The 27,613-nt window shown below is 52.0% G+C and overlaps 2 protein-coding genes across 3 annotated transcripts in view; one reads left to right on the top strand and one right to left on the bottom strand.

The window, feature by feature from the left end:
- TXNDC5 (thioredoxin domain containing 5) lies at positions 1 to 26,304 on the top strand. 2 transcript variants are annotated; one of them, XM_058285201.1, is made up of 10 exons: positions 1 to 266; positions 4,144 to 4,293; positions 8,079 to 8,184; positions 13,478 to 13,574; positions 16,410 to 16,525; positions 18,446 to 18,532; positions 19,276 to 19,419; positions 22,057 to 22,139; positions 23,494 to 23,623; positions 24,612 to 26,304. In XM_058285201.1, exons 1-10 carry the CDS (start codon positions 43 to 45, stop codon positions 24,732 to 24,734), a joined length of 1,260 nt encoding a protein of 419 aa, XP_058141184.1. In that variant the 5' UTR covers positions 1 to 42; the 3' UTR covers positions 24,735 to 26,304. The 2 variants fall into 2 exon arrangements, with proteins under 2 accessions (XP_058141184.1, XP_058141185.1); XM_058285202.2 differs by lacking the exon at positions 1 to 266 and adding an exon at positions 1,265 to 1,837.
- BMP6 (bone morphogenetic protein 6) overlaps positions 26,108 to 27,613 on the bottom strand; it is a 163,435-nt gene continuing 161,929 nt past the window's right edge. The window contains exon 7 of the mRNA XM_058285200.2: positions 26,108 to 27,611. Within this exon, the coding sequence (XP_058141183.1) occupies positions 27,462 to 27,611 (150 nt within the window). The 3' untranslated portion in view covers positions 26,108 to 27,461. The remainder of the gene's footprint in view (positions 27,612 to 27,613) is intronic.

Genomic DNA, 27,613 nt, shown 5'->3' with positions numbered 1-27,613 from the left:
GGGACACCGGGCCGCGGCGAGAGCGCGCGCAGCCCCGCCACGATGCCCGCGCGCGCAGGCCGCCTCCCGCGCCGGCGCCCGCCCGCCGCCCCGCTGCTGCTGCTGCTGCTGCTGCGCGGCGGGGCCCGCGCCCAGGAGCCGGGGGCGGCGGCCGAGGCCCCCGCGGGCGCGGGGCCGGACCCGCACGCCAAGCACCTGTACTCGGCCGACATGTTCACGCACGGCATCCAGAGCGCCGCGCACTTCGTCATGTTCTTCGCGCCCTGGTAACGGCCCTGACCCACCCCCGGCGTCCCGGGGACCGGTCCCCCGCGGCCCCGCACCCGCAGGAGGGGGCGGCCCGGGGCGCGCTCGCCGGCGCCGGGCCCCGCGGGGAGGCGGGGAGCGCGGGCGCGGGCTTGACGTGGCGCTGGGCGGCGGGCGCGGAAGCGGGGCGGCTCCCGCGCCCGAGGACGGCGTCGGCAGAGGCCTGCGCCAGCCCCGGCCGCGGGAGGGGGCCGGCAGGTCGTCGAAGGCCCCGGCGTCACCCCTCCTGTCCCCACTCCCACCCCGCGGCGCCGGGGGCCGGCGGGCGGAGCTCTGCAGGTCGCGCGGCGAGTCCCGGACGTGGCCACGTGTGGCGGCGACTCGCGGGTCCCAGGGTCGGCGCCCACAAGCGGGTTTAGTTGAAAGACAGAAACAGCCAGGAGCGGTGTCCCACTTTGTGTGTGTGTGTGCGTGGTCGGGTGGGAAGGGGGGCTCAGGAAGAGGAGGGGACCCCGCCACCCCGGGAGGGCGAGGGCACGTAGCCCTGGTTGAGGCAGAGGACGCAGGCAAGCCTGGGCCCTGGGGATTAAGTACTCCGCTGTCATTGGATGGAGTGTCCAGGAGCAGCTGGAGTGGATGCGAGTCGTGCCCTGGGTGACAGGAGCCCCTGCCTTGGACTCAGCGCTGTCCCATCATCCTCTCTGCTTTACTCTCTTGGGCCAGCCAGGCCGTTTGGAAAGTGTCACTTGGGAAAAGTCGCCCTGTTCAACGGGCGGACTGGATAGCTTCAGCCTTCACCTTTGGGTGGGGCTTTGGTAAGGGTCCTTGCCACTAACCCAAGAGAGCCCTCACCTGGAGATTGTCTTACTGAAGGGCCACCTTTCCTGTGCGTAAGCTGTGCCACCTGTCCAGGGCCTAGCCTCCCGTGGAGGCACTGCTGTGGGCAGGGCCCAGGGGACGGTGTAGGGCACAAGCCTTTACCATGGCAGGTTGGTCTGGGCAGGCTTACTGCAGAATTTGGCTTTCAGACTCGGAGCGGAGCTGCGGAGGCTTCTTGAGAAGTGGGGAAGGGAGGGATGGAGCAATAGAAAGGAGAAGCTACCAAGGAAAACTGCCCACTGGGAAATTTGCTGACTCCGTGCCCTTAAAAGTGGCACAAGGTCTTGCTCCCAGGGCTCAGAGCCCAGGATTCAGGCTCTTCCTGTGTTGCAGCAATGTAGGAGTTAAATCAGCTTTGGGGGCTTGTCTGGGACATAGCCATCCTTTATTAACAGTTCATTAGAGAAGTCCCCAAGAACCACCTGACAGGAATTTTTAGAGCTATATGTGGTACAGAAAATACTTTGTAGTGTAAAATCATCAGTCATCATTAACAGATCTCTGGGCATGAATAGTCTCCAAGTAACTATTACAAATAAATAGCCACTTAATTGGAGCCCATTATAATGGAATAAATATGAGGTTTTTTCCCCCAAGAAAAATTGACCTCTCGACACAGCAAAGTCCATGCAGTGCCAAAGGAGTTTCATTTCGGAGTCTCTGCCACAATCACCACCAGCTGGCCCTGGATGAGAGAGAATCTGGACCCTTGGTATTAAGTAAATTCCTTGTTTTATTGTATGTAGCATATAGGGCTCCCCAGAAAATTAAATTTTCGTGTGTTTGCTTTTTAATTGCCTGTGACAAACATTTGAACAGAGATGTATGGGTTTCTGTGATGGTGTTTAACAGTTACTTTTGAGGGAGCAGGTTGGAATTCAGATGGAGTGAACTCCCTTTACCTATCCCCTGTACCCCTGTCCAGCTCTCACTTGTTGTGGAAGGGCATGATGGTATGACAACATCCATCTGTGGCTTTGGGGTCTGAACTTGGCTGTGCATTTTATGCCAACATCAGGTCGCAGCTTCCCTCTGGCCAGTTTGCCAGCCACGCTGAACTTGGGTCCAGTGAAGGCAAGGTCAGGGCTGCCTCCTGGGGAGGACCAAGTGACCTTGCTCTATTCCCTGGCCACAGACGGCCTTCTGGACGGGGCTGGCTGTCTCGGGGGTGCAGGCTGGAACCACAGGGTCCCACAGTGGTTGGCACCTGGGGCTCCAGCACTGTGACCTGGGTGGAGGTGGGAGGGGCACCAGGCTTGGTGTTGGGCCAGGATGAGCAGTGCTACGTCAGTGCTCAGTGAGCTCACTCTGCTGTCATTCTTACTCTGGGGTTGGGTTGACTTTTCAAGGATGCAAGGGAGCCACATGGTATGTGAGAGCTAAGTTCTAAAATGAGCAGATGTGACAGAAATCCCCTGGAGTCAGCACTGTCCCTGAAAACCCCGCAGGAAGTGAGAGGTGCCCTGTTGGAGACCACCCCTCATTCTCTCTGTAAGTCCCAGCAGTGGAACAGCACAGCTGCTGGGTGTAGCACTAGTTCAGTGGATGTGGTAAGATGCATGCTGGGAGTGAGGCCAGCTGAGGGACTGGGTGCTGTGGCACTTGGAATTCTTCTTGTCACCTTTTTTCCCCTTGCCAAGTTTACTTTGTTGCATCTACAGAAGTTAAGTCTATGTGGGGTGCAGTTTCGCCTTGCTTTTTCTCTCATTCATCTACTGATTTGCCAGGCACTTACTCTATGTCTAGCACAGGCTAAGTACTAGAATGCAATGGTGAAAAGGACTCAGTGCTTGCTTTCTTGGAACTTGCACCATATGCACTGAAATATAACGCTGAGTTTTCGCTCAAAATTATCCTCCAGGAAAGAGGGAATCGTACTGTCTTCGAGTCTCTTCTAAAGCAGGGAATCTTCTAGCTTTGCCCTGAACTTGCTACTTAGGGGAGACACGCTAACTGGAGGCAGACTTACTGGGTGTCACTTTAGGTTGCTCATTGAGGTCACCTGTCAAAAAAGAGGCAAAGCGATTTAACGCAGATTGTATTTGGAAATTATTTTGAGGAAGAACACACAGTTACAAGTGTTGGGTGTCCTACTAAGCAAGCCTTTTAAAAGTCACCTTAGAAGCAATACAGTTACATTGCAAGTAGTTACATTGCAGACAGCATCAATATACACTTACTAGATGAGTGAAAAAACCCAGGTGCCATAAGCCTGTGTGAATGGGTGCTGGAGGCTTGGGATAAAGTTTCCAGTCTTGGCCCAGACAGAATTCAAATGTGGCCTTGCCAACAGCCGAGGCAGTTAAAGGAGCAGGCCAAAGAAAGCAGAGCTAGCGTTGGGAAAGATGCTGATGCTTTCACTAAGTACAGAGGGTGAAAAGAAGCAGGGATTCTACGTTAATATGTAATTCTCAATGGTACGTAATTTAACTACATTTTGACAATAAAATCATATGAATTGGCATTTGATTCTATCAGCCCTAGAAGTTGGAGTGGCCACGAGGTTTGTTTTTATTTTTTGTTTTTTTGCCTATCATTGGAGAAAATACAGAATTAAGTTTGAGGGTGCTTTGCATTTGGGGATATTTGGTTAATTAGTAGAGGAGAACTGACTAAATAAATGATCAATTAGAGCCAGGTGTGCAAAGCTGCTACAGTAGTGGAAAAGGGAGCCTGGAAGGCAGGGCGGACTTCTTGGAAGAAGTGACACCCTCACTAAACCCGTGGGGCAAATCGGAATTGACCTGGTGAAGGTTAAGAGAACAAGCATGTGCAGAGTCAAGCTATGGCCCTTTCAGAAACCTGCAGATGTGCAGCACAGCCCAGGGTGGCCCGCTAGGAAAGAAGGGCGAGCGGCCCGGGGAGGCGACTGGAGGTCCGCAGGAGGCTCTGGAGCCAGGCTGCGCTCAGCTGGGTTTTCACACGGCAGGGGCTCTCTGGAGGTTGGAGCCGGGAGGGCGGGCGCTCGGCCATTGGGCGCCCTCGGTCAGTGCGCTCAGCGCGCTCCTCTTGCTGCAGGTGTGGCCACTGCCAGCGGCTGCAGCCAACGTGGAACGAGCTGGGGGACAAGTACAACAACATGGAGGACGCCAGAGTCTACGTGGCGAAGGTGGACTGCACGGCCGACTCGGAGGTGTGCTCCGCCCAGGGGGTTCGAGGCTATCCCACGTAAGTGGGGAGGGGGGCGTGTGCTTCCCGGGTTTGCCAGGTTTCTCCACTGCTAGCCAGCTACACGGGGCAACTACAAAAAAAGGTAAAACTTTTTGGTAACTTCCTTTGAGGCGTTCAGAGGTGCTGGATTGAAGCAGGCAGCGTGCGTCGTGCAGGAACGATGACATTATGTCACACCATCTCGAAGTCAGATGCGTTTTTGTACTTTGGGAAACACCTTTGATGAATCTGGGCCAGGTTTTCCTGTTTCCTAAGAGGGCGTGTTTCGGTTCACAGGTACCTTTGACACCGTGAGCCCAGACCTTGTAGTCAATTTCAGTTTGGACTTTGGGTGGCTCAGTTGTTCTTAAACATCCTTTCTAGAAAGAATCCCCTGGTGACCGGCACTTCTTCAATCAGAAAGACAAACCAGGGCACAGCAGTTCTGCCCACTCCTGGGCAGTGAAGAGCTTTTTGATTGTCAGACACTGAAATTGAAACGGTCTCATTAAACAAAAGAGGAGATTAATTAGAAGGCTGCGGGGGAAGCCTGGAGACTCAGCCTCAGGAGTTTGGGGATCTTTTCTGAGCCCCCGTGGGGTCCCCTAATGACTTTCAGGCCCCGCGTCTCAGATCCTGGGGACGCACTCGGACCACCACCCGTCGGTCCAGCTCGGGTGGGGCGATTCTTCCAGAACACGCGTTGTGCCCAGGGAGCCGGGGTCTAGGAAGGCAGCCAGGCGGCTTGGTCACTGCCCCTCCCTCACCCTCCCTGCAAAATGACGAAGGATCCAATTCTGCATCACCCGGTATGTAATTGCCATCGAGAGCCGCGACTTAAACACAAAACTGGGGCTTGCCTTCAGACCTGAGAGGGTGCGTGGGAAAATGAAAGGAACCACGGGCTAACCCTAGCTCGAATCCTCGCTCTGCCCCTAGTTCGCCACGTGGCTCTGCCCACGGTCCTTAACCTCTGAGTCTAACCGTGGGATGGCGCTAACCCCTGCAGAATGTCGTGATGAACGTTAGGTGGGATAAAGCGAGTGCAGGCACACCCGGTAGTTGTTAGAGTTTCCTCCATCCTCCTCTTTTCAAATTCGACCTTTCCGGAAAGGACTTTGGGACTCTTGGTCTTTGCTTGGCTGCTTGCTCGTGTAAGTGCACACCGACAGGTCTGCATCAAATCAGATCCCTAGAGGTGAGAAATCCCCTGCTCCCTGTGCTCCCTACAGACTTGCTCTTGGCTGCTTCACAGCATTGCTTCAGTGTAAACTGTGCTGGATCAAGAGTGGCCCTGAAAAGTAGTGGGGCCAGGACGATGAGATGAACGGTGACACTGCAAACCTGTCGCTTTCAGGACGGAGGCACGGAGGCGGGCTGGCTGTGGTGTCCCCCTCAAGCAGCTGACCGCCTGTGGCTTGGGGCCCACGGTCCATGCTGCAGGGAAGGACCGAGAAGGGCAAGTGTTAAGGGCCTTGCAAGAGGGGAGTGCTCCCCGCACCTGGTCACGGGGCGGTATGGTGGTAACATCAGCTGCCGCATAGCACAGCTGCTCTTCACAGTGTGGAAAGGTCCACGTTGGGTTATTTAGGACATCTGGTCTCCCTGAGTCAGCCACGCACCGGGGACAGTTGTGAGACTTGAAGCACAAAGGAGCCGCCTTGTTCCCACAGAAGCGCCATGCGCAGCTTCTTTTCACCTAGCGCAGGAGATGGGGTGCCCTGGGTTTGCCAGGGTGAGCTTTTCCTTCCTCTTAAAGAAAGCCCATCCCCCAGAGTCATCGTGGGGCCTGAATCCGTTTGTGACATTATAGCACCTTTTATTGGAAGGATTGGAGAGGGAGGGAGTTGGGGCCCCCAGAGCCCCTGGAGACGGCTGGCCGTGCTCAGGATACTGTCTCGAGGTCTAACTGTCGAGCCAGGAAAGAATCATCAGGTCTGGGTGCTCGGGGGCGACAGGCCTGAAGCAGGGAAGCCACCCTTGGTTCTAGAACTTAGCCAGCCACCATTCCCGCTGCTTTCCGGAGTCTGCAATGTATGTGTGGTTTTCGTCCCCTGCGGTCTCCCTGAGAGAGAGAGAGAAATCACCAGGAGAAAAAAATGCTCATGCCAAGGTTTGGCCAGGGCAGAAAAATTGGGGGCTTGTACGCAGTGGCCCCGTCTCCACCACCACCTTCACCTCTGGCTCCAGGGAGGATCGAAGTCGAGGAGACCTGGGTCAGCGGACAGATCTCCGAACCTGTCTCCAGGCTGAGGACTTACTAGGGAGGAATCCTGGGCTTGGGCATGGTAGGCAGATTGTCCCTCCAGCACCAAAAAGAGGCATCTGTCTGTCTGTCTTTGTTTTGCTCAGTGCACACCACATTTGGAAAACGACAGGTTACGTTCTACAGCATTTTACCCTTCACAAAGAAATGCGGAATCCATTGGGCCGTCCCCCGTCCTTGTTCTAACGATCCACCTGCTTGCCACTCCGAAGCGCTTTGGTTGGGGAGTGAGGCTTGCGAGAGCAAGAAGGGAGCTGGAGAAGGGCGATGGCATCTGGTTCCGTGAAGGGGGGACCCGCGTCCAGAGCTCCACGGGGTCCCCGAGATGGGTGGAGGCGTTCGAAATCATTACGTCCTACTTTGAGGTTTCTAAAAATGCTCATCCTGCCTTACTCGATGACATAGAGGGAATGCTGGTGAGATTTTGGTTTTTTTGCTGTGGTTTTAAGGTATGAGCTACTGAGGAAACTAGGTATCTATTCGTTCCTGGAGCCATGTCAGGGACGTTCTCGGAGCCCGTCCCACCACTTCGTGTTCTGTGTAAGGCCAGGTATACCCATTTCTGCTTACATGGCCGCGTCCAGCCAGAGTCTTGGTTTTCTCGTACAGCTTTGAGGCTTCACTTGGAAGCCACAGGGAGTTCGCTGTTCAAACCTGATGTTTGAATTTCTGCCTGTCTTGACTTCTTACAGTTCTGATACTGTGCATTCAGCATCTACTAGCAAAGTCCACGAGTGCATAGAAGTGTTGGGAGTGGTTTAGATGAGTAAGCTTGCCGGTAAATGCTAGTTTGCATTTTTCTGTCAGCAGCCACATTCCCTCCCCATGCCCCATCCTTGACTCCTTCTTTCTATTAGGTTTTATTTAGTGCATGTTTTCCCAGTGGAAGGATCCAGAAACTTGGCATGTTAATCCAGTCCCCTGGTAAGGTCTTTTGCTCGCTGTGTCCTGCCTGCAGCCTCCTTCAGAGGGAAGTGCATGTAGAGACAACAGGCCCTTCTCTTTGGGGAAGTGAATGACCTGTCTCTACCAGCACCAAGGATTTCCTTGCAGTTGGAAACTTGAATTCTCACAATAACTGGATGTTCATGCACTGGTAGGGACCGATACATGACAAGGTAGCCTGCAAACAAATTTTTTGAAACTCAATGGTGAATCTACTATAATTCTAATTACTGAAAACCAAATGAAACAAAACCATTGGGAAAGATAGCAAATATCCACGGGTGGGAAAAGCGTGCAAGTTCTATAAATGAACCGTGGACATTTAATTCACAGCATCGGGTTTGTAGTTTTCACCTCTGTTTTATTTTTCTTGAGTACAATCAGAAACCTTTCAAGGTTTCGGGTTAAATGAATGTATTTGCGATTTTGGTTGGCGAGGGGCAGCTCTGCGCCTGGCCACGGCCCACGTACACCTTGTTTTCTGATGGTTTCATGAAATGCATTTGCTCCCTGAGAAGATAAGGATGTCAGCCCCGAGCAGTGCGAAGCGCTGTAAACATTGGCTCTGTCTAATCCTTTGTTACTCTTTCAGCTTAAAGTTCTTCAAGCCTGGCCAAGAAGCCGTGAAGTACCAGGGCCCTCGAGACTTCCAGACCCTGGAGAACTGGATGCTGCGGACGCTGAATGAGGAGCCGGCCGTGAGTGCACAGAGAGCCTCCCTAGTGTGGGGGTGGTAACGGAGCTAGGCAGAGGCCAGTTGCAGTGACTCATTGAGGCTGCCTTTTTTTTTCTGAGATTTCTTTCTCCCCACCCCATTGTTTGTGCTCACTCTCTGCTCTGTGTCCGTTTTTTGTGTGTTCTCTGTGTCTGCTCGTTTTCTCTTTAGGAGGCATGAGGAACTGAACCCAGGACCTCCCATGTGCGAGAGAGGCGCTCAATCGCTTGAGCCATCTCTGCTCCCCGCCTTGTTATGTCTCTCATTGAGTTTCCTCTCCGTGTCTCTTTATTGCATATCTTGTTGCGTCAGCTCAGTGCGCCAGTCCATTGGGTCAGCTCGCTGTCTTGCTCATCTTCTTTAGGAGGTACCAGAAACCAAACCTGGGGCCCTTCCAGGTGGTAGGCAGGCACCCAACTGCTTGAGCCACATCTACTTCCCTAAGGCTACCATTTTAAAGCAAATTGTTACTTATTTAGAACTCATTGCTATTGTAAGTAAAGATCAAGAACTTCTTTCAACTTTTTATTATGGGGAGAGTCAAACATGCCCAGGAAGTCTACAACGAACCCTCATTGCACCCAGCACCTGGCTTCAGCAGGTACCGTCACCTCACCAGCCTCATTTTCCCCAGCCCTCCCACCTCCCCCGTAGATGACCGCAGCGTCAGTCCCAGAGGCGTGTCACTGTAGATGCCTCGGTACGTGTCTAACAGGAGCACTATTTATTTTTTAACATCACTCCTCTCCCACTGTCACGTGGAATACAGGGGACTGTAGCTCCTTAGCACTGAGTTTGACTCTCGGGGCCAGGGCAGGCCTAGCCCAGGGTGTCCAGGCTCCGGCTCTTCCTGTCCACAGTTCCCAAGGGAGGGCAGGCCCCTCCACCCCCACGGCCACCAGCTCTGCACGGAGCGTGGGTCTGCACTTGCCTTCTCAGGCCTCAAGTTCCTGAGAGGCTTTGCCGGAAATATAACCGAATCCCCTTAACCGAGTCTCAGGGCCTGAATGCCCCTCTTGTACTTCAGGGTTAGAGCGTGCAGCTGTGGAAACTGGGAACTGTCATTTATAACTCCCCCCCTCCAGTTAACGTTGGGAGTTTTAAATTTTGTTCTAAATTGTCATCATCATAAACAGCTCCTGCAGTCCCTCGTGCTTGCTGCTTGTTGATGAGGGCTCTGCGTGGAGGAGGCCGTGGGGCTCGGGGACGTGGATGTGGGTGGCGTTACTGGGGAGGTGCTGGGGAGGTGGCCAGCTGTGCGGGCCGCGTGGCTCTCAGCAACTGTGGGAGCCTTCTAAGGCCTTGAATGCAAGTCCACTTGAAGCAGGGAGTGAAGGCTGCTGTGCGGTACCCAGCGGGGCCCACGGATTGGGACGCCAACTGTGGATGCAGGGGTGCTGCTGCGGCCGGGGGCCACTTCCCACGGCGGCCGCTCCCCTGTCTCCAGCGCTGCGTAGAAGCCACAGCTGCTCCCCAAGTGCCACGACACCCTGTACCTTAATAACTCGTCAATGGCCATCTGGCGAAGATAGCTGTGACCAGAGACGGGTCTAATTTTAGGTAACAGGGAAAACCACGAATCGCTCAGAGAATAAATTTGCATCTTGGTCATGGCAAGAAAGTTGGATGAGCAGGTGTAACTTGCAGATTGTTTCCTTTGTGAAAACTAGTTTTTTTTTTTTTTGGAGGGAGGGGGTGTGGAGAAGGGTTTAATGGGAGGAAACCAACTTTAAAGAGGAATTAGCGGCCTCGAATAAACTTCTAAAGTGAACTTTATTTTAATGGATGAAATCACCAAAAGAAAACCAAAAAAAAAAAACGAAAACGAAAAGACAAAACTAGCCTCCTCGGTTGACTATATTCAGGAAACCAACAGGCTGTATCGGGATGGCAGAAAGATTTAGATTTTGACTCAGAGGCAGCTTCCCCCCTGGGTAGGTGGCACAGCGCGGGCAGTGGAGAGAAGTAGCCTGGCTAGGGGGTACAGCAGAGAATGGCCACGCGGATTCCCCCCGCTGCCAGCCTGGAACTAGAGTTCCTCGCCAGTCTTTGTAAGTTTCAGAGCAGTAGGGAACTCCAATAATAGCCAGAAACGGTGACTGTAAAAATCAGAAGTCCATCTTTAGGTGCTTTCAATTGCAAGACTTCTTTTTTTAGCTGAGGTAATGTGCCTTATTGTGAAAGAAATTCAAACATGCACCCTTTGCACTGCAAACTGAAAATTCTTCCACGGATTGGACTTGGCTTTTTATTTTAAGCAACGACTTTTTTTTTTTAGAAGTTCTTCATCTGTATTTGTACCTTAATATAATAGCTGATTTTCATATTTAGGCAGGATAAATTTAGATCTTATTCCCCCAGTGTAAATGGCAACATCAGAGAGGCTTAAGGAAAAGAAAAACCTGCTGTTTTTCTTACATTTTACCTCACTATTTCTATTTCCATGTTTGATTCTGTATTTTTTTCTTCAACAGTTATAATCATTAAATACAAACACATTTCATTGAATTAATGATTTTCTGCATTAGCACAGAATCTACACATCATAGTTTTTAGTATCAGCAATTCTTCAGTTAGTGGATATTTAGGGCATTTATAATTTTTCAGTCCTTCCTTCCTTTGAAGAATTTTAGAATCCATTCCAAACATAAAATTGCAAGGCAAAAGTGCAAGGCTATTTTTATGACTCTGGATGAATCTTGCCAGATTGCTTTCCCGGGAACTGTGTCGGTTGACTTTGCCTCCAGCAGGTCGTGACGTCCCGTTGCAGCAGTGCAGTGGGTCGTGGAATTCCCACGATGGAGGGGCCTGCTCTCACACCTGCCCAGGAGCACGGGAAGGGACAGTGCCCAGGAGGTGCTGTAAATGGACATTTAAGTGCTTACAGCCCCGTAGGCATCTTACAGAGAACTAAAATGAGCATCTTTTTTGAAAAAAAAATTTTTTAAGGAGGTAGTGGGCATTGAACCCAGGACCTTGTACATGGGAAGCAGGTACTCAACCACTGAGCTACATCTGCTTCCCAATAAGAGTTGGGGTTTTTGGTTTGTTTGTTTTTAGGAGGTACTGGGGATTGAACCTGGGACCTCATACATGGGAAGCAGGTACTCAACCACTTGAGCTACACCTGCTCCCCTAAGTAGAGCATCTTCATTCGCCTCATTTGACCTCACTGACAATTCCCCCGGGCATCCTTCTCCTGGGCATTCTTTCATACGGGGCATTAGCATTTAGAAAGGTGTGACGAGCCAGCTGCAGAAACAAAAACTTGAGCCTCTTTGATTACACCTTAGCTGCCTTTGAGCTCTCACTCTTTTGAAGCAGTTAACCAACCTGACCTGGATATTCTCTTTAATAGGATTTTGAGCCATCAGATGAACAATGAGTAGTACATGCCCATGTCTGCAACAAAACGGTGGTGCAGTTATCTTTTCTTCTCGGGTGACTTTGGTTCAGGCCACAGCCGCAGTGGACACAAAAATTGAGAAATTTAAAGGCGGACAGATTAGCCTAAGGCTAAGTGTGGGAGTTACAGAGCCCATGTGGGGAGCTGATAATTGAGCAGTGAAAGAACAAATTTCCGATTGGAATCGGGAAGAGTGATCAGGTATAGAAACAGAATCTTGAGAAACTGGAAGCTGTATCTAATACCTCTTAAAGCAGAGTGTGTTGGGCTTACAGTCAAAGAAATAATTTGATATCATTGTGTCCTTTGCTTGGCAGAATTATCCAAACATGAACCTCTATCAGTGCCCGAACTTAGGTGCTGAAAACTGTTGCCCTAGAGTCTACATTTCTAAGTTTTGAAGGCAGAGCATGTCCTTAATGGTTCGCTTCCACCTAGCTTTTGAAAGGGGTTTGAGAACAAACGCATTGCAAGGGCAGACAAATGGAATCAACTCTAAAAATATGTTGGATTTTGTAACCTTTGCACAGTCATAGGAACCTAATGCGATGGCTAGTTGTGCGATGAAGCAAATATCATGAAATGTCAACTGTAGAATCTATCGGTGGGTGTGTAAGTGTTTAGCATGCAGTTCTTTCAAAGTTTCTGTGTGTTTGGAGATTTTCATAATAAAAGGTTGGGAAGTAAAAGTGAAAACAGAGAAATGTAGACTTGCGTGGAGGTTGCACACATTGGTTCATGCTTGGGGAATGGCAGGACCTTCTTTTAAAAAAAGCCACGTTTTCCTTGTGGCATGTTCTGTCCCGTGTTGTCATGCATAGTATACTCTTTCTTAAAAGTACTGCTGGGAAGCGATGTGGCTCAAGCATTTGGGCTCCCGCCTACTACTTGGGAGGTCCTTGGTTTGGTTCCCACTGCCTCCTAAAGAAGACAGTGACCTGGTGCAACGGGCAGGCATGGCAAGCTGACACAACAAGATGACACAACAAGAGACACAAGAAGAAAAACATAATGAGAGATACAACAAAGTAGGAAGCAGAGGTTCCCAGTTCTTCCTAAAGAAGACAGCGGGCTGATGCATCAGGCAGCTGATGCAAAAAGAGACACAGGGAGGAAAAGCATAATGAGAGACTCAAAAAAGCAGGGAGTAGAGGTGGCTCAAGGGATTAGGTGCCTCCCTCCCACATCAGAAGTCCTGAGTTTGGCTCTGGTGCCCGCTAAAGAAACAAGGAAGACAGACAGACACAGCAGGTGCAAACAAAGTGGGGGTGGGGAGAAATACAAAGTCTTAAAAAGAAAAAAAAGTACTGCTTATGCTTGCCCTGCAGGCTCTCCTTGTCGCCGTCCATTCACCTGCATTTCCCTTCTCCTCTCCTCCTCTGCTCTTCAATCATGCTTGCGTCTTCTTTCCCAGCTTTCCCAGCTTCCTGTTCCATGATGGTTTTGCGTTCTGCTACCTCTGTGTCCTTATGTACTAATCCCTTCTGAGTTAAGTTCACGGGGAATTTTATTCTGCGTTCAGTGGAAAATTGCACGTAACATTTCAAAGAAGGGAACAGAGCACTGGCCTTGGAGGGCAGTGCCCTGCAGTTCACTGGCTCTGCTTGGTTGGGGGACAGCAAAGGTGTGTTGGGGTGAGCAGGCAGTCACCCCTCATCTCGGGAGCTCTGCACAGAGGTGTTGGTGAGGGGGGGCTGGCGAGGGGTTCCTGGACCTTACAAAAGTCCACTCCTGACATGGCCTCCCTGCAGAAAGCAGAGACGGAGGGGGTCTGCCCTGATCTCTAGACAGACCAGGCCCCTTCCCCGGTGGGCTTCCTCTGTCTTCAGAGACAAAACGTGGTGACTGGCGTTTGGTTTCTCCCTATAAGACACCAGCACCGGAAGCAGAGCCGCCCAGGGCGCCCGAGCCAAAGCAGGGCTTATACGAGCTCTCAGCGAGCAACTTCGAGCTGCACGTCGCACAAGGTAGGGGGGGCGGTCTCGTGGGCTAGGTGTGCCCGGCCCGGGGCCACGGGCCATCCCTCCGGGACCACTTGGTCGCCACCTTGCCCCTTGGGGGCTGATTCCTGCAGAACTTACCAGGGCTTCTCTTCTTCGGGACCCACTGACAACACCATTCAGTGCTTGTCCTCAGGGAAACGATTTCCCCCTTTTGTCTTATAGAAATGCCGGTTTTGATGCCAGACCAAAGGCTTAGGTGTGGAAATTTGGAGCTCACAAATCAGGACTTGGTGATTTAATTTGCACGGACAGCGCAGCCTTCGATAGCTCTCTCCGTGTATATTAAGGTTAATCCTAGGCTTTTTGGTCTGAGGCAAAAAAAAGTCCCAAAAGCTCCTTATGCTTTGTTTTGACCCAAGTGAGCAGAGACCGTTGTACGCATGAGATTCTTTACCCTTGAAATAGCGTCGGATCAATATCAGAACAACTCATTTGCCATCTCTAATGTCAGTCATGTCCATCTCCCTCTCCTCGCTTGTAGATGTGTCCCAGAAAAGTTAGCTCAGCAATAAATGGCCTGAAAGCAAATTCTGCCTCCTCGCTGACTCCCACGATTATCACATGCTACCATGGAGAGAAATCCTCCTTTAAGACCCGGTTAAAAATCTGGTGAGAAAAGGGTGTAAAGCCACATCTGGCTTTAGAACCCCGAGCCTGCTGTGGTCGCAGCCCCGCCTCCATCACATTTCACATCCAAAGTGACTTCGTGTTTCAGGGGAGCTGGTCATTTGATCTGTGACGGGGTCAGGCGGTGGACCCTCGGGGTTTTCCCACGGCCCCGGTTCTCCTTGCTCAGGGACTGCCCTGCTCCTTGGCCTCGCTAAGCAAGTCCCGAATGGAGGGCAGGACACGCTGGGTGCCACGTTGTGCCACTCTCGTGAGGGCCCGGGCTGCAGCAGCTTTCCTCGCCCCGGTGGCTCCCGATCTCCAGGGTTCTCCATGGCCGCGGGGTGCCCGTCTCCCTCATGGTGCCCTGGCAGCTTCCTACCTCAGAGCACGAGTTGCTGGATATGAGCTAGTTTTCAGCCTTGCAGATACGTCATGAGTTGTTTTCAGCTAGTTTTTTCCCCTTTTCCCTCAAATTCACTGCCGCCGTGTCCGAGAGGTCCCAGGTCCCGCCCATTTGCGTGGCCAAGCCCTTCCGCTCTGAGGCGGTCACGGTTAAACTTCCACCGGGTTAATATTTTGCTCCCTGCCCACAACCCAATTTAATATTAAGTTTCAGCCTGATAGCTTTTAAACCCTAAGCTGGTCATTGTAGCACATAGAACATTCTAGATAAAAATCTTCAGTGTCCCAGTAATGACTTTGTGAAGGCCCCACCCTGCCTGCCCCGGCTAATGGGGTGCAACTCGATTTTTAAAATCTTCTGTATTGTTATAAAGTATAACACACATACGGCAAGCAGACATAGAGCTTAGGTAATTGATACAGAGCGATCGCTTCTGTAAACACGGCCCAGTTCAAGCAGGAAACCTGCGCCCGCCGCCCCAGATGCCCCCGCCCTGCCCGCTCACAGCCCGTCCCGCCCTGACGACGCGCTGTCCACACTGCCGTGGAAACACACTTCTCGGCCTTTCTTTCTGGTATCATCACTCAGCTGTTCATTCCAAAGCACTAGAGTTTAGTTTTATTTGTTTTTTTTTTAATATCCCTTTTAAGTCTCTCTCTCTTTTTAAATGAGTTTTAGGAAAGACTGAGTAAATTGCTGACCGCAAGCCAGTAAGTGACAGAACTGGAAGTTAAATCCAGGATTCTCGATTTAGGTCACACTTTAACTATATATATTAAAAAAAAATTTTTTTTTTCAAATTAGGGCAGTTGTAGTTTTGCAGAAAAGTCTTGCAGAAAGCAGTGTTCTCATTTTACACCTCCCCTGCACACACAGTTTTCCCTATTACGAACATTTTGCATTAGTGCGGTGCCTTTGTTACGACTGATGAACCAGCGTTATAATTGCCTGGTTAACTATAGTCCACAGTTCACCTTAGCCTTCGCTGTTTGTGCTGTATAGCTCTGTGGGTTTTTGGTGAGGTTTTGCTTGTCATTTCTATTCTGGTAACATGTATCGACCTAAACATTGCCATTTTCACTGCTTCTTTCCAAGTATTCAGAGCAGGGGTGTTAATTACATCCACGCCATCCAGGGTTCCCCAACATCTTTTTCTTTCTTGCATTTTATTTGTTGAGGAAACGGGTTACTTGACCTTCCAAGTCCCCTCCACACAGTTCTGACTTCACTGGTCGGGTCTCCATGGTGTCGTTTAACACGCTTCCCTGATTTCTCGAGTTCCTATAGATTGGTAGTTGCATCTAGGGATGTGGTCAGTTTTGGTTTGATCTTAGCGCTGCGGTGGCGCAGGACGTCTGACGATCGCTGCCCACACCCAAGAGTTCATCAGAGCTGCACAGGGCCGAGGTTCTAACTCAGGCGATCCTCCTCCGTTTTTTAGCAAGAGAACCTGGCCCGCCCATTACTTGATTATTCTGTGGGCCGGTTCACGCAGGAAAGGCATGAAAAATGCCTGATTCTTTCCCCTTTGAAAATGATGAGTCCATTCTTCATTGTTCTCCAAAGATGGCAAATTGGCTTTTTGTTGTTTTATATGAGTGTCATTGTGAATTCAGCAGTGTAAACGTATCTGATGGAGAGTCACTTTTTGCTAAAGGGCTCATACCCAGCAGAGATTTGCTAAACGAGAGGACAAAGATCTAATTCTTCAGCTACGTCTCCAGTTACGGATGACGTAAATTAACAGCACCTCCCGCCCCCTTCCCTGCCTTGGCTCCCCTTTAAAGGAGACCACTTTATCAAGTTCTTCGCTCCGTGGTGTGGTCACTGCAAAGCTCTGGCTCCAACCTGGGAGCAGCTGGCCCTGGGCCTTGAACATTCCGGAACCGTCAAGATTGGCAAGGTAAGTGGAAGCCCTTATTAAACTAGAAATAGACCGCCTTCGGCCAGATTAATTAGCAGAGTAGCCCATTATTCATTCTGTGTGCAAAGTCGCAGACTTGATTTATTAATTCCATTTAGTGTGCCGCTTGATAATTCGTTTCCCCTTCCCAGATGGCAGCCTGGTTTTGAGCTTGCTGGCCTCTCCACGGCACGGAGATAAATCACGGCCTTGGCCGCCGTGTTTATTGTGAAGAGACAGCCAGTTCTGAATTGGCAGCACCGGAGCCCCTTCTGCAAAGACGCAGGGCAGAGCCTTAGCGAACGTTCCCTTGAGGTTCTCGGAGATCAGAGGAGCTCCCCCAATAGCGCTCTCCCGCAGCAGGTTTGCCTGCTGCCTGGGAGTCTTTCCAGCTTTACGTCGTGAAGCCGGAAGGGATGTCTAGCCACTTCAGTGTCTCTGCATGTTCCAGAAGTCTCCAGGGTGGGCTCCGGCGCAGCTCTGGGGTCCTCGAGCGCTCTTGATCTCCACCCTGTGCATTCGTAGACGCCCCTTCTTTTATGAAAATCTCCGTTTTCTCCTCTGCCACCTGGCCGATTTGCACAGAGGTGATGATGGGACATGCCCAGGAACTGTGGTTAGCAGGAGGCACAGCCAGCCTGGGGGACGGTGACGAGCCTGCGGCGGGCGTGGGACAGCCCTGGCCGGGTTCACGCCTTCGTCGCCCTTACTGACTGGCCCTGGGCTACCGCCCCCGGCGCTCACCCACCCCGCTTGCCGTGGGCCCGAGGAAGAGAGCAAATGGCTCGAGGGCCCCACTCGGCGTGGAGCGGAGGCTTCCTGGACCGCGGTGGCCCTGGTTGCCGTTAGGTGGGCTTTTCAGTGTGCCCGCTAAATGCTTTCCATCGTGTGTTGTAATTAACTATATGCCTTTATATTTATTGAACGATCCATAGATGTAATTATAAAACTGTCTTCCCCGTTACGGCATCCTTACTTTAGTTGACGAACCTTTATAGGAGATTGCTTATTTTTCAGTTTTTATTAATAGAGGCTCTCAGCAGAACCAGGCCTGAGCAAACAGAAGCCTCACTGTGCTTGGCTGTGTCTGTGGCTGGGTGAGGCTGGACCCTAAGGAACACTTGTCGCCTTCCACGCCTTGGGCTGGGGCTTCCTGTGCCTCCGTGTAACACCCTTGCTATTTTCTGACTTCGGAGTTGTCTGCTAAAATAGTATTTTTATCCCGTTTTCTTGATGTAGAGAAAACCAACTTATTCCCATGGGGCTGGTCTTAGCATCCCCTAGAAACTCAAAAAGAAAGAAGTCACTTAGAATAAAATGTTGCGTGAGAATGTTGGGCTAGCGGAATCTTTAGAAGATTTTTTAAAAAGTCAGAGAGCTGCAGCACTTGATAAATTAGGCTCACAGATTGAATGACAAGCTATACTCTTAATTTGACATCTCTTCAGGTTTTCTTTCTTTCTTACATGCCACAAGCTACATTTAAAAGTGACTACTTGCTCTTCCTCAATTTTAAAACTCTATGGATTTGAATACCAGAGTAAGCTTCTAAGCACCCTGAGCTGGTGCTTAGACCACAGCAGCCAGGCCAGTACCTCACTCCTTCCCAAATCTTAGCCGGGGCAGGTGTCCTGTATCTTCTAACCTGCTCAGGTTAAAATGTTACATCTAAGAATGGGCAGTTGTAGCCAAGCTAAAATAAATCATGTCTCCAGATTAAATCATGTCCCCTGCTCCTTGGCTCAGGTGTATTTCGGCTTAGCCTTTAGGAAGCATCTCTCCGGAAACTACCCCAAGCTGGTGGAGATGCACAAAGCCCCGCTCTTGACAGCCTGCCTTTCAGGAAGTGCCCAGTGTCTGGCAGCCCGTTCCACAGGCAGGCTTCTGAAGTCCCCGCTGACTCACCTTCCTTCCCGGCAGGTCGACTGTACCCAGCACTACGAACTCTGCTCTGGAAACCAGGTCCGCGGCTACCCCACTCTCCTCTGGTTCAGAGACGGTAAAAAGGTGAATGGCCGCCCTCAGAACCCCAGCGAGGCGAGCCCTCGAGCCAGTCAGGCGCTGTGGCCCTTGCCGGGATCGTTGGCTCGGGCTCAGGTTTGGAGGAAGGCGGCTAAGAAACAAAAACGCCTTCCTTTTCACTGATAAGCCGCGGGGAGCTGAGAAGTCAGACCCTTCTCATGTACCATTTTAAGCCATTTTGGTTGGCTCAGGTGATTGCTGGGATGTCCAGAATCTGCAGGCATTGGGTAACCGTGCTCTCATCACCTGGACCTTAGAGTGGGGCTAATTCCCAGTCTGGGTACGGGTCCCTCTTCCCTCGCTGCCCCCCACGAGGCTTTCTCTGTCCCCACTGGACATTCCTGTCCCCAGAACACCCCAGAAGAGCCCTAGCAGCAGGAAGGCTTTGTCAGGCTTTCACCCCACACTCGTAGACTCCAGCTCTGCGGGGGACGAAAGCGGTAACATCCACTCCCCAATTCTAATTGGTACTTCTCCGGCAGTAGAGCTGTCTTTTTAAAAAATATCTATTTATCTGTGGAGGTGCTAGGGATTGAACCTGGGACCTCCTCCATGGGAAGCAGGCACTCAACCACTCAAGCTAGAGCCGCTCCCCAAAGCCAGAACGTGTGGATTCTCATCTGTCCACCCCCGGCAGTGAAGCCGTCTCCCAAGGGGGGGAGGCCAGAAGGGTTTGGCGCTCTGAAACCACTCACGCGCGGGCGCTCGTCGGCCCATGCCCCCAACAGATCGACCAGTACAAGGGCAAGAGGGACCTGGAGGCGCTGAGAGAGTACGTGGCGTCGCAGCTGCAGAGTCCCGACGGGGGCCCCCTGGAGACCGCCCCGCCCCCAGAGGCCCCCATGCCGGCCGCCGAGCCCGCTGCCGAGCAGGTGAGTGCCCACGCGGCCTGGGGCCCGCGCTGGCTCCTCAAATGTCCTGGCCAGGAAGGCTGTTTGGGGACCTAACATGATTCTGATGACCGCCGGCGTTTCACCGGGAAACCTTTCCTTCCTGTCTTATTTCGTGTGCTAGTTTAGGGGTGAGTGTAAACAGAAGCTCTTCTTGGATAGACCTCCAATCGACAAGACAAATCCCCAGGCAGTACCTGGTGTTAGACTCTAGAAAATTCTCCCTCTTTGACTCTTAACTTTGGGGGACGCCCGTATTTGCTCTGACAGCGTGGCTGCTTCCTTTTGGGCTCCTGCTTCTGTTTGTTTCCCTCCCTCCCTCCCATCATTTTGCTTTAAGGCCATGGCAGGGTGCCCCAAAAGCCGTGTAGCAGAAAGGGTGTATGTGGTAGAATCGAGAGGCACGCGATCGTGGGATCTCGAGTCTGCTGAGGCTGGCTCGGGCAGATCAGAGGCTTTAGATGTGTTCGTTTGGAGCGTGTAAAGTTTGTAGACTCACCCATTCTGTGCTTGTGAAGCCCTCATCGGGTTTCAGGCACTGTACCAGGCCACCGGGAAACAGAACCAGCCGTGCCCGTGCAGGGACCCCAGCCTAGCGGGCTAAGCACGGTGGTTTGAGAGCGGCGGGGGCACACAGGACAGACGTCCCTGCAGGGCTGGAGCCTGCGGCTGCACGGCCAGCACGTGAGCAGGCTCAGCAGGCCCAAGCAGCCGGGCATGTTCGGGCCGAGCCCGCAATTGGGGTTCTGGGGCGCAGGGAGGGGGCCGGGGGAGTGGGAGGTGGAAGCCGGGCTGCCAAGGGTCCTGACCCTTCCCCTCTAGATTCCAGGGTGTTGAGCAGACTTGAATTCTAGGGAGGCGCCCGGTATCAGGGTGTATGACAGATGGAAGACCACTCACTAGGCCACGAAAGATGATGAGACCCCAAACTAAGGCCGTGACGGTGGGGTGCGGAGAAGGGGAACCCAGACCTGGAGGAGTCGGGGCTCCCGAGCGCAGGTACCAGGCGAGGGGCCTGGGACAACGATCAGATCCCAGGCGTATCTGGTGGCACAGGGCACCAGGCGAGGGCTGGAGGGGAGGACGGGGCGAGTGCAGCTTTCAGATGTTGGTTGCCAGGGCTGTGGGGGGACACGGAGGAGGAGCCCCCGGGCAGTGCGGCATTGAGCCCGGGGCCAAGCAGGTGTCACCGTCCCTGCCTTCATCTCTAGATGGACGCGGGCCCTGAGGCTCCGTGTGGACGTGGGGCTCCTCAGGGGTCTCCTGGTGCTTTCCTGGGACAACGGCGCCTGGCTCTTCCAGCTCGGAACCCCAGGGCCTGCTTGTCAGGGAAAGCAGAATGTGGGCGCCAGTTCACCCAGCCGCCCTGCATGGCACGCCCGGGCTCCCCTGGGACCCAGGGGATGGGGGGCTGAGGGGGAGCAGCATGTCCTCGAACCCCGCCTCGCCGTGGGGCCCTCACCGTTTGGGACTCGGGGAAAAGCCACCGGGCGGCCTGCGGGTCCTCCCCGGCCGGGGGCTGCCCTATGGCCCAGACCGGGGTGGACACCCAGAGGTTGGGTGCTGTTCTGGTTTAAGGAGTAAGCAGCCGATTCTGTGGTCGTTTCGGCCACGTATGTTCGAGGCGTGGCCGTGTCCCAGTGGCCATAAAGGTCATCCCACACGGAGCGTAATTACATACTGCGAATGTTTTCCTCCAACCTGCACCACGTCTATTTTTGATGAAGTTTTCCACCGTTAAGTGGGCCTCTTGGCAAGGGCAGCCTAATATTTCTAGACATAAAGATGGTAGCGCTGCACCGTGGGTCCGCTTGGCGGCGCCTCATTTCAGGGTCAGTAACACGCACGACCCAACGCCAGGTACAAACGGAGCGGCCGCCGGGCGTCCACGCACACGATAAATCACCCCAATACTCGCTCGCACGGCAGAACTGCGCGGCCGCCTTGGAGAAGGGCATGGGTGTAAATCTCCACAGCTGTGCAGCTAGAACCTCTAGAAGCAGGCTCCCTGGTGGCGCCCATCCCCTCCGTTCTCCTGCCAGAGCTTAGAATAATCTACACCCGTGAGGATGGGAGATTGATTTTCTGCGCAGAGAGGAGAGTCAAGTTTCCATCTTACGCCGAGGCCTGTGTACGTTCTCACGTCAGCTCTTAAGAGATCCGCGTTGTTCACGGTTTTGTGACCTGAAAAACGACAGTGAATCCCCCCTGCTGGTGCCTTCGTGACTCAGTTCCTCCTGTTAGAGAGTAAAAGTTCCTGACAACGTAAGCCGAGCGTGGCACCGTCAGGGAGAAGAGCCGCAGGCGGGCAGGCTGCAGGGGGAGCCAGCAAGTCCGGGAGGGGCAGACCCAAGCACGGGACCCCAGCGCCGGCCGGTTCACACCCCCCCAGCCCTGACCCACCCGGGCTGGGGGAGCCACCCAGGAGTCGCTGGCCAGTCCTGGGCTCCCCTTTTGCAGTTCACAACAGCCAAGTTGTGCGGGGATTGGTGTGTGGCCGTGGGGCACGCGTAGCAGCATTTTTCAAAATGATCCGCTTTTCGCTTCCCCCCCATGAAAGCTCCGCCCTGTCCTACTTCACGCCACGTGTTTGAGCCACGGCCTTTCTCTCCCCTGCAGGGGAAGGTGTTGGCCCTCACTGAAAGCAACTTCGACGTCACCGTGGCAGAAGGAATCACCTTCATCAAGTTCTTCGCGCCGTGGTGAGTGCCTGTGTAATTAGAGTGGTTTGGGCCGAATGTACTTAAGCCTCAGCCTGGTTTTCACCCGCTCGTTGAGCAACCCACCAGACTGAGCGTCGGGCAGATGACGACATTACGTGTCACTGGGAACGGAGGTGAGGCGACGGGTACGGGCCCGCGGCTGAGGTCCTGTTGCTGGAAATCAGGCAGCACTGTCATGGTGCTCACATCCTCAGACTGAATGCCAGACCGTCTTGGGTTTGCCTGCTCTGGTCTCCACATTTCAAAACAGCCTCAAAGCTCCCTTTTCTCCTGCCCGTTGGTTGAGCTTTGAGGCCACTGTTCGGTTTTGCTCGAGCCTTCCCCTCTACCCATTACTTTATTCCCTTTTCTATTTTAAAGATTTATTTTTCTCCCTTCCCCCCAGTTGTCTGCTCTCTGTGTCCATTCGCTATGTGTTCTTCTGTGTCTGCTTCTATTCTTGTCAGGCAGCACGAGGAAAATGTCTCTCTCTTTGTTGCATCATCTTGCTGTATCAGCTCTCCAGGTGTGCAGCGCCACTCCTGGGCAGGCTGAGTTTTTTTGCGCGGGGCGGCTCTCCTTATGGGCCGCACTCCTTGCGCGTGGGGCTCCCCTACGCGGGGGACACCCCTGCGTGGCACGGCACTCCTTGCGCGCATCAGCACTGCGCATGGGCCAGCTCAGCACACGGGTCAGGATGCCCTGGGTTTGAACCTTGGACCTCCCATGTGGTAGGCGGACGCTCTATCAGTTGAGCCACATCCGCTTCCCTTTATTCCCTTTTCTGACCGCTCTTCCTGTTCTAAGAACTGCACACCTTCCGTAAAAGGGGACCTTTTTTCTTTGTACTTGATACATAGCTTTAGGCTTAAAAAAAAAAAGAAAGAAGATAACTAGTTTTAAGGACACTAATGTTTGTCTTCCTTAAGAAGCAAAACTCTCCAGCTTGTACGAGTCATGGGCCCGTTAGCTTTTTGTCTTATGAAATAATTGGGGAGCAGTGAATTGAACAGCAAAGTGGCCTTTAGAGCGGGTTTTGTTTCCTGTTCGCTTTCTTCCGTTGACGATGAGTTCATCAACCGGTTAGCTTCGTTGACCGTGTCATGGAACTAGCTTCCTAATCTAAACTTGCTTTCAGGTCAGCTTACTTCAATCAGGTGAGCCAGAAGCCCACTTGGGACTGCCTTTGAGTTCTCCATCTGAGACGAGGAGAGGAGAAGTTAGTGGGCCACCAGTGGGGCTTTCGCTGTTTAATAAATTTCTAGGCAGCGGCTGCCTGCCTTGCACAGAGGGAGACCGGGCTCGGCGGTGAAATGTCAGCGAAGGAGCTGACCCACGGTGGTTCTCTCCCCAGGTGTGGTCATTGCAAGAACCTGGCTCCCACCTGGGAGGAGCTCTCCCACAAGGAGTTCCCCGGCTTGGCGGAGGTCAAGATAGCCGAAGTGGACTGCACCGCCCAGCGAAGCGTCTGCAGCAGATACTCGGTGGGTGCACACGATGATTTCACGGGGTCCTGCCTGTGGCTCGCGGCCGGGCCCGAGCAGAGCCGTCACTTGGCATCACGGCCGAGGTCACTCGCTCTCTACCTCCTTTCTCCGGAGCGTGACCGGCGTCTGCTGAGTTTGTTTTCTCGAGAGGTGCTGTCCCAGGAGAGGCCGTCTCGAGCCTTGCCTGCTTTTCTTAGCTGTCCATCCCTAAAGTGGGGACGTTCGGGCCTCGTCCCGGTATCCTCGGCTGGTGCCTTTGTCGAAGACAGCCAAGTGGTTTGCTTTTTCAGACGTAAGCTGGCATGCTCGAGTGCGCTGGCCAGATAACGGAAACACCAGAACACACACGGCCTTCAGAAAGAGGCAGGCCAGCCCGGAGCGTGGATCGGCCGTTCAACTGCCTCCTCCCGTCCTCGCCAAAGAGCACGGGGGCTCGCCCAGGAGCATCGCGGCGCGCCCTTTTCTTTCTGCCGTGTTTTCTGAAATACTTTTGAGGCCCCTGGAGCCTGTGACCCGCCCGCGTTAGATTGAGAAACGGTGGTAGTTACTTAGGGCTCGACGTTCTTAAAAGACATCCAAAGCGCAAGGGGTGGGATGCCGCCGAGAAGGCGTGTCCTCCGGGGCCTCACCAGGTGTGGTCCTCAGAGCAGCGTGGGCGTCTCCTGGGGGCCCACCCCAGACATGCCCCGGGAGACGGAGCCGTCCATTCCAGCTGTCCCTTAGGATCAAGGCTTCCCTCTGCTGCGAATCTTGAAATGCAGCTTTGGCTTCCAAAGTTGAGCACACAGGTTTTCAAATATCTGGTACTTTTTAAATGGCTGATTCATCTTTAAAACTTTAAGCATAGAATCTCTCCGGCCACAACTGTAGGAGGTTACCTGGTTTTATTTAAGAAGCAGTTGTAAAAAAAATAAATAAAGCTGCTATGAACATTCAGTTACCCAAAAAAAATTTTTTTTTTGACTTTTTTTTTTCTTTTTCAAAGGTACGAGGCTACCCGACATTGCTCCTTTTCCGCGCAGGGGAAAAAGTCGGTGAGCACAGTGGCGGCCGAGACCTTGAATCCTTACACCGCTTCGTGTTGCGTCAGGCGAAAGACGAACTGTAAAGCCCTGCAGGAGCCGCCCGTCCTGCCTGGCCCCCTGTGCGCGTGAAAGGCATCGCGTCGTCCTGACGTCACTGAGGTTTCGAGCGGCGATGACTCGGAAAGCCGAGCGTGCTGAATTTGCGGTCTCTCCTTTGTGTGTTTTTTCGAACCGACACACGATTCAGAGTCTCTGTTAGGTTTCTCAAAGTAAACGTGTAACTCGCGGTCACTGTGCAAGCTAAATATTTTCAGTGGCAATACATCCCCCGTAACCTTCTCTTGATGAAATTGAAATGATTTCCTTTGAGGCTAAAATAGAGTGGAGGAAAATCAAATTGCTGGACTATTTTTGGCTTCTAAGGGATGCGGGTGAAAGCGTCATTACCGAAAGCCACCTGGTTTTGAACTGCCCACGAATCCTGGAAAGGGCTGGTGGCAGCCTTCTCCCGGCCTGAAAGTTACAATTGCATTACCAGAGCAGTTGGTTTAACAACAAAACACTCACCACACCCCTGGAAGATACCGTCACGGCCAGCACTGGGTTTTCTGTTTCTTCTCTTACTCTCGGCACAAGGGGTTCGCCGTAACGAAAGTAGTGGTACTTTGGACACGGGCCCGAGTAAGAGACTGCTGATGTCAGTTTCACGCGTGCATCGATCTTTGTCACATCAGCTGTTATCGTTCCAGAGGTCCTTTCATTTTTCTCTTGGGGGTGAGAGACATCATCGGTTTGTTAGGGTCACAGGAAGCCAAAGTCCATGTAAATTAAATTTGATGTCTCCCTTAGACAATGTGGGCACGAGGCTCAACTCGTAAAGACTCTGGTTGTGTCTGTCACCTGGGCAACAGGTGGACTTGCCCTGGGACCCAGGGAAGCCCTGCGTCGGGGCTCACTGGGCGCAGTTCCGGGTTCTGTTCTTGAAGCAGTCCTTCCTGAGATTGGCTGGCCTTTGCCTTTGAGGAGGAGGGGGCCTTGGTAGTCGTGCCTGAAGAGTGGGAATGAATTTGACTTTGACCAAAGACTGAACCGCCTGGGCTGGTCTCTAGCACAGCTGGGGGTCTCCCCAGTATACACAGGGTCTCGCCGGCCGAGTGTGGGCAGCAGTCCCAGCCGTCCACAGTCGTGTCCCGATGTGTGCCATACTTGTCAGTCAATATTTTTAATATAACCCTTGGAAATAAGCAACTGTGGGAACTAAAATCCCCGACGAGGTGTATGTTTGTTCCTCACCGTCAAGTGACTGCTCAAAATAACCAGTGTCTAACAGCTGTCGTCCCACCCCCACCCACAGGGGGCGCTGTCACTTGGCACAAAGCAACCGGTGGCAGGAAATCTCAGAAACAAGACCACATGTACTGTCTGAGGCAGAAAATAAAACATCTCTCCTGACCTCTACCTTAAAAGAAATCTTTATTAATCATGTCTGGTTCACAGATGTTCTGTTAAAAACCCAACTTTCTGGAGAAGCACAATTCTCAGCGAGTGGCTTCAGCTTTGCATCATGAGTCTTGTATTAAAAGAAAATCAAAAGTGGTACAATTTGTTTACACTATGATACTTTCTAAATAAACTCTTTTTTTAAAAAAAAAAGTCTAGTCTTTCCTTTAACGTTACAGCACAACAGATATCAAATAGACAATAAATTATAGTTTATATTTACAAAAAAGCTGTAAGTACAGTTATCGATTATAAATGTGTTATTTAATTAGTTTAGTATGAAATTGGCTTCCTAGTACATGATTGTGAAAAAAGACATTTAAAAAATATTCTAAGATTTCTTCTGAGTCTGACTTTTACCAGAGAAAATTGTGATTTTGGTTCATAAACAGCCTGCTCACCTAAACCCTTTCTGCGGGTGAGCGCCCCTTCCTCATTTTATTTCCTTTGTTGGTTCTACCCTGGGACGTGCTTTGCTGAAGAGTACAAGGCAAAGAACCGTCTTACCAAAGTAGATGAGATGAGCCAGCACCCAGAAGTTAATGTGCTTTTTAAAGGGCCATTCCAATAAAGAAGAGGTGCAGAATTGCTTTCACATGTTACGTGGTTGAAATGATGGCTAGTAAAAATGCTTCTCACCCCTTGTAGCCTCATCTCAGAGTATGATGGGCTACTTTTAGAACTTAACATTCGGCAAAGGACAGAGCAAATGGGAGAACTGAGGTGTGGAAATGACTGCAACGAATACTTTCACACCAACAAAACCCCAGCACAAACACATAACAAAAGGCACTTCCAAATAGCCCCAGTTACAGCGTGGGCTATTGATCCTACCTGAAATTGGTTTTCCTGGGAGTGAAAGCTGTAAGTAGCTGCATTTCCCCCCAATTTCCATTAGCTGTAAAATCTGTCTTTTGACAAACTCTATTGAACTGGCTGGCACTTTAGCTAAGAATACTTTTATTCCTTCAAGGTTGTTTTCCTTGTTCACTCACTACCACCACAAATAGCTTAGTCCACAGCTAAAACTTGCTGGTGGGCTTTTCCTGGGAAAACCCCCTTTTATGTTTCTGCAGGCAACAGACTTCGTACTCCAGACATTCAAATTCCGCTAGCCACCAGCCAACAACCACTCACGTTATGTACCAAGCGAACAGGTTACTAACGAAGTCCTTTCCAAGCTTCCTTGGGCAGTAAGGCACCACGTGTGACATGACAGCTTCACAGTCTCCCCATTCCCTTGTCACCAGACCTCTGGACCCTTTAAGGCAGATGGGAGCTAGCAATCCCAGGTGGCACCTAACGTCAAGTCAGTGGCATCCGCAAGCTCTCACAACCATGTTCCTGTATTTTTTCAAGATGACATTGGAGTTGTCGTCAAAGTACAGGACCGAGATGGCATTCAGTTTCGTTGGCGCACAGCATGGTTTGGGGACGTACTCAGGATTCATAAGGTGAACCT

This window comes from Dasypus novemcinctus, chromosome 22 (assembly GCF_030445035.2).
Source record: "Dasypus novemcinctus isolate mDasNov1 chromosome 22, mDasNov1.1.hap2, whole genome shotgun sequence".
Lineage (NCBI taxonomy): Eukaryota > Metazoa > Chordata > Mammalia > Cingulata > Dasypodidae > Dasypus > Dasypus novemcinctus.
Note: the sequence above shows the minus strand (reverse complement) of the source record. Positions and strands in the feature narration are given on the sequence as shown.

Coding starts and splice junctions, on each gene's coding strand:
- TXNDC5 (XM_058285201.1), top strand. CDS start 43: ATGCCCGCGCGCGCAGGCCGCCTCCCGCGCCGGCGCCCGCCCGCCGCC. Junction 267..4,143: donor GTCATGTTCTTCGCGCCCTG/GTAACGGCCCTG, acceptor CTCTTGCTGCAG/GTGTGGCCACTGCCAGCGGC. Junction 22,140..23,493: donor ATCAAGTTCTTCGCGCCGTG/GTGAGTGCCTGT, acceptor TTCTCTCCCCAG/GTGTGGTCATTGCAAGAACC.